Here is a 6,225-nt window from a genome sequence, read left to right on the forward strand (position 1 = left end):
AACGATGGGTAACAATTGTCTTACCTTGGTTACCAATAGTGAGGCATGAGAAAAGCAGAGAGAGCTGTATTTCCTTCCTATTTCAGTCATTTCAAGGTAATGCAACTGATGAAAAGCATGTGGGAATATCCATTTTCACAGAATCCCGTATTTTTCATAGTCAGAATGAGAGAACACATGGGAAAAGATAAGTTAGACCTGTAGAAAAAAAGGAACCGTTATTATGAAACCTTCAATTAGCCAGCAAGAATATTAACTTAAGTTTTAAACAAGCCCTTTCAAAGGGGTTCTTTTCAACCAAATGGTCATTTTGTATAAAAACCAGCTTCACTATTCTTCCATCAAGCAGAGGAAATGTCGGATATTTTAAAACCTTAAAAGGTGAACATCTACAAACTCCTTCTCTGGCCATCCGATTCAGTCTGATAAGATGTGTGGTCTGGTTAAAATGAAAGAGTTTATGTGCTTATTTCCTTTAGAGGAAATTCCTCAGTACAGACCATTTCTCAAGTGTGGTTTTTATTTTCTTGTAATACCAACTAAAGAACATGTATGTAAGTTGTAACCTCGAGACTAAATAAGTTTCTTCTGGTATTTTTTTCATATCAAAAGCAAACAAATGAGGAGGAAAAATCCCTTTCAATACCTCTCATATGAAGTAATTGTTTGATTCATTTGGTTGGGGTTTTTTGGTGTTTTGGTTTGGGCTTTTTTTTTTGGATGGTTGGTTGGTTTTACAGGAAGGGAAATAACTTTCATATAACAAAATCTTGACAGTTTTTACAATTTCTATTAAAAAATGAGACATTCACAGTGGATGATGTAATTAGGAGGCTTCTATACAACTTCTGGAAATCATTTACAAATATTTAATAACCTGGTGAATAAATAAAATTATAATACCTACATGCATACAAAGGAATAGGGACAGCAAAATGAAAGAAAGGAGGAAGTTTGTAAAATCCTACCTATGTCCACAATCCTTTAAGTGGGAGACATAGAAGAAGAAAGAGTACAGCGACTTCTAATTGCATTCTACCTGAGATCCCCTGGCAGACAACAACTGACCGGGTTCTATTTGTTTTGGGACTCTAGCAGAAAGCAATTGACAGTAATCAAAGGCAATTGAGCAAGGTAGCTATTATAAGAAAAGGCAAAAGGGAACTATTTACAAAGATTTCCTTAGGGATCAACAAAAATGGAGGATGAAAAGTAAGAGAAAAGATGAGAAGAGTGTTTGGATAAATAAAGCTTTCAATGGGAGCCCCGTTGACTAAGCCACCCAGGAAATAAGCAGGCAATTTGACCTAGGAATATAATCTTGTATAAAGCATGTGACTGGTACAGTAGAACATTCTAAGGGAGTTTGGCCACTGGTCACAGCCCTGAGGGGAAGGGGAAAGACAAATGGGTGTACTGCTGCTACATCAGCCCCTCAGGCTTTCAGGGTACCTGAAGGATTGAGGTGTCGTCTCTTTTCTCAACTGCCATTACTAGATCCCCCACCTCCTGCGTTCTCCTCCTGATACCAGTGAGTAATGCCCAGTTCCACTTAACCGCTTAACATCATTTAGCTTTCATGAAAGGATATTTACTGTAAAGATACAGTGAGAACAAATATAAAAGCATTCCTTCCAGCACATTGGGGACACACTTTTAATTCAATTCCCACATAAAATTAGTCCCGTCACATTCCCCCAGATAAGGCACGACTGATGGATGAGTCCTCTTCCCAGGTACCACTAGCCTAGGTCACAAAAATCTCTCTCAAAGATTACCCTTTGCTCCTTGAGGCATGTATGCTGTGCCAGACACAAACCCAGAATTCTGGGATACTAAGGTGCCTACCTGACTTTCAGAGGGTCGTGAGAACAGATATGCCATTACCTAGAACAGAGAAGAACAAACATAAAGGCTAAGGACTGAAGTCCATGACTTTCCTGGGGAAGGCCTTTCCCTTTATAGCATTGTCTCTCACCGAACATTTTGAGTGAAGTCAAACTACCAGAACAGAGGCTAAAAGAACAAGGTGGGATTCTGTGAAAATGGATATTCCCACATGCTTCTTATCAGTTGCATTACCTTGAAATGACTGAAATAGGAAGGAAATACAGCTCTCTCTGCTTTTCTCATGACTCACTATTGGTAACCAAGGTAAGACAATTATTACCCATCGTTCAATTTTTGGGTGCTACTAGTAAAATGCCCATGATCAAAGGACTTGGGCGACAAATGGAACATCCCCAGGTCAGTGCTGATTCAGGCCTTTTAAATGCCTCTGCAGCCAATCAAAAAGCTTCCTATTCACCATATTTTAGCCAATAAGAATCAGTTACAGATATCTGTGTATCCTCCCCAGGTTCTCCAGACACTTTTATCTTATATCACAACTCTCCTAGAAGTTTTAAATGGAAGTGGGATGGAGAGGGAGAAAACTGCCTTCATGTATTTGCCAAGACAAATAGAGTAACAGCTTCCTTCAAAATCAGCTCAGGTGCCACCTTCTCTCTGAGGCCCTTCCTAATTCCCTTTGGTAGCTATTGCTCTCTAACTCTTGAAATTACATTATATAACTTTGTATGTGCTTTTTATTTGCTTAACTTTTGTTCATACTCTAATCTCCCAGGAAAATGTGGACTCCTTGAGGGCAGAGGCCCCTTCTTTTCTATCTTTTTGTCTTTGTAGCCCCAGTTCTTAGCAAATACTATAACCTTGCACACAGGAGGTGCTTAATTAATGCTTGTTAAATTGAGTTTAAGAATAATGATTGCATTGGGAAACCTTTAAAATTACCATGGAGTTACTTTATAGAATTTGACAAAATAATAACAAAACTCATCCAGAGGAACAAACAGTCAAGAATCTCAAGGGAATGAACGGAAGGAAATTAGAGATGAAGGTGGCCTAGTATATTCTGGGAAACAGTTTGTATACACTCCAAAAAATCAAGAAACTACCTAGACTCTGGCTTAGAAATAACACTACTAGAAATATGTGTCAAAGAAGTAAAAGACAGAGGGAATGGAGAAATATGCATGAACATATTTACAGAAGTTCTTTTTGTTAAGACATGAACTATAAGCAATAGGGGTGACTTCTGTATTCAGTTAACAATAGGATGGTAGGCCAGACATTTTCTCCAATACCTATAACCTCTCAAACTGTGCCAAAGATAAAGCAACTTCAGCTGTTCCTATGGTCTATGACACCAAGAATCCAAAAGAAAGTTATAAAAAAGGGAGCGCTATTCACTGACTCTAAGCTTCCTCAGCATTCCTCCCCTATCTCCCATTTTACCAGAAGGAAGCATCCAAGCGTACCACACAGGTTTACATCAAAACCTGTCCCTACACTGTAGTCCCCTCTCTCTCTTTCCAACGTCATAGAGAATCCAGTTCTAGATCGTGAAAATTTCCTTGGGCCTCAACATCTGGCTTGCCCATTGTTCTTTAGGAATAAAAGCCTGCTGGGGGATGCAACCCAGAAGCACCAATATTGCAAAGCTCTCAACTGCTGGTAGTTCTGAACTGCAGGTTCTGGAGAAAGCAGACTCAGAGCTGCTTGTGCTAGCAAGCTTTAAACTTCCAGTGCTGGGCCAAAGAACCAACAAACAGAGGGAATGGGACAGGTTCTAGGGATCTGTAGCACTGGTTGTGGTATTGTGTGTATGGATTGCTGCGCAACACTCCACCAAGCCTGAAGGAAGAGCACAATATGCATGTAGGGCCGGTTCTGGCCCCAAAATCAGTTGGGGTAGAGATAAAAGCTGGTGGTCAGTGAATTGCCCAGAATGGGAGGGGACTAAGACACTTTACAATCTAGCCCCCAAGGAAAACACAATCAGAAGGAAGGGAATCAGGAATAAACAATAAGGAAAAGACAGCAGGGGAGGAGAGAGAGAGAGATTGGAAGTACCAAAAATTTCAGGAAGAAGAAATCTCAAAGACCTTGAACATAAACAGATAAATCAATAGGAAAAACAAGGAAGTCTGGCCTCCACATGTAGCAAAATAGTTCAAGTACCTGTGAATAAATACTGCAAAACAAAGTAAAATGACCCAACATTCAATGAGGCAGTGAACCCTGTGGGAGTTGAGAACATGGAACCACAACACATTGTTCCTGAATGATTAAAAGAGCAATGTGAATTAGGAGAGTAGAATTTATGACCTGCACAGCAAAAATAATAAGCAGAATAAAAAAACTTGAATATGCAGTAATAGGCCTCACCAAAAAAACAAAAGAGAGAAAAATGGATTGGAAATACAAATGCACAGAAGTGAAAGAAAATCTAAAAGAAGAGGAGCAAAAACAACACTAAAAGAAAACATACTCACTGTGTTAGCAGAACATACAGATCTTGAAGATGGGTTATATGGAAACAACCCAAGGATCATAGGTCTCCCAGAACATGATAGGACAAAAAACCTTTGTTGGTCGCTGTCCCTTGTTCTTGAAGAGTACTAAAATGACACTGTGATATGGTCAAGGCACAGTGTGTCTAACAATCAGACCAACATGAGCTCTGAAGGCTCTACCGCAGGGCAGTCACAAATAGTCTGTATGAACATCTCTAATGAAATGTATAAATGTGCACATCTCATAATTCTTTTGAGCTACTTCAATTCTGCTTTGTTCAAAGAGTCCAATACCTTCTTTGATGAGGCCATGCCATATTGGGTGATCCTGTGCCAATGCCTCCCACGTTTGAAAGTTAAACGTATGCTTGCCTAAAAGAGTTTACAGAGAACTCACACAAGGCAAGTACTTACATGGAAGTCAGAAGTGATACAAGTACACTCTCAGGGTTTCTCTGAAGAACTTTGGAATAGCTTGTGAGACATAGGAGGCACTGACAAAGGACCAGCCATGTAAGTACTTTCCTTGTGTGAGTTTTCTTGACTCTTTTAGACAAACATACATTTAACTTTCAAACAACTTGGCCAGACTATCAGAGTTGTGTTCTTTGTAGCAGTTTGGATTCTTAGCAATTCAGCTCAAGAAAGGACCTCAGTTTGCCAGTGATCTTTAGAACTTTCCTAAGGCAATTTAAATGGAAACGATTCAGTTTCCTGGCATGTCATTGGTATACTATTCAGGTTTCACAGGCGTACAACAATGAGGTGAGCACAACAGCTCAGTAGACCTCTAGTTTGGTAGGCAGTCTAATACCTCTTCTCTCCCACACTTTCTTTTTGTTTTGTTCTTTCCGCTTACATTGTTACAGCTATTGCATATATTATTTTCCTATTTCTCCTTACTTCTCTCTATATCAGTTCATAGAAGTCTTCACATGTTTCTCTGAATTCTTTCTTTTATAAGACAATACTATTCCACTGCATTCACATGCTAGATTTCATTTAGCTAGACCTCTATCAATGGGTACCTACTTTGCTTCTTTTCTTGGGTATGAAAAAAAGTGCTGAAAAGAATTTTTTTTTTGTGAGGCAATTGGGGCTAAGTGACTTCCCCAGAGTCACATAGCTAGTGAGTGTTGTGTATCTGAGGCCGGATTTGACCTCAAGTCTTCCTGACTCCGGGGCCAGTGCTTTATCCACTGAACCACCTAGCTGCCCCTGAAAAGAATATGTACTTTTTTAAATATATGGGACCTTTTTCTGTCTTTCAATTCTTTGGGGGCAGGGCAGTGACTCTTTCTTTTGTCATCTCTGTCAATTTTCTGTGTTTGAGTTGTTTTGATTTACATGCATTATATTCTTTTGTGATTTGGAGCATTCTTTCATATGTTTGTTAATTGTTTTCAATTCCCTCTTCTTGAGAATTTTTTATTCCTAGCTGGTGGTGAATGGCTTTGTTCTTATATATTTATGAAATTCCATACATACTTTGGATATTAGAACTTTATCAGAGAAAATTTATATATTTTTCCAATTCCAATTTTCTCTTTATCCAACTGCACTGATCGTATAAAAGTTTTTCAATTTAATGCAATCAAATGACCTATTTTATCTTTTATAGTCTCTTCTCTCTTCATCTAATTAAGAATTCTCCTCCTATTGTATTTGAATTCTTAATTAAACAAGGGACAGTAGTGATCACAAAAGATGAATTAGATAAATTAGATTGCAGGAAATTCAAAGGCTTTTGCATAAACAAAATTAATTAGGATAAGAAGGGAAGCAGTCAAATGGAAAGAAAATGAAGCAAATACTCCAATGAGGTCTAGTATGTAAACTACATAAGTAGCTAATACGTATATATGAC

General features: G+C 38.5%; 1 protein-coding gene across 4 annotated transcripts in view; it reads right to left on the reverse strand.

Moving 5' to 3' along the window:
• Positions 1-454, reverse strand: part of IL18RAP (interleukin 18 receptor accessory protein) — a 33,143-nt gene extending 32,689 nt beyond the window's left edge. The window contains exons 1-2 of one of the 4 annotated variants that reach the window (XM_020987891.2): positions 374-454; positions 25-198 (exon numbers count right to left, since the gene is read on the reverse strand). In XM_020987891.2, the coding sequence (XP_020843550.1) occupies positions 25-90 (66 nt within the window). In that variant the 5' untranslated portion in view covers positions 91-198; positions 374-454. Of the gene's footprint in view, positions 1-24 lie in introns of all 4 variants that reach the window. The other 3 variants (XM_078147376.1, XM_078147375.1, XM_020987892.2) reach the window with 3 other exon arrangements.
• Between the last annotated feature and the right edge of the window lie 5,771 nt (positions 455-6,225).

The sequence above is a fragment of the Phascolarctos cinereus genome, unplaced genomic scaffold (genome assembly GCF_003287225.1).
Source record: "Phascolarctos cinereus isolate Bilbo 61053 unplaced genomic scaffold, phaCin_HiC Scaffold_7;HRSCAF=346, whole genome shotgun sequence".
Taxonomy (NCBI): domain Eukaryota; kingdom Metazoa; phylum Chordata; class Mammalia; order Diprotodontia; family Phascolarctidae; genus Phascolarctos; species Phascolarctos cinereus.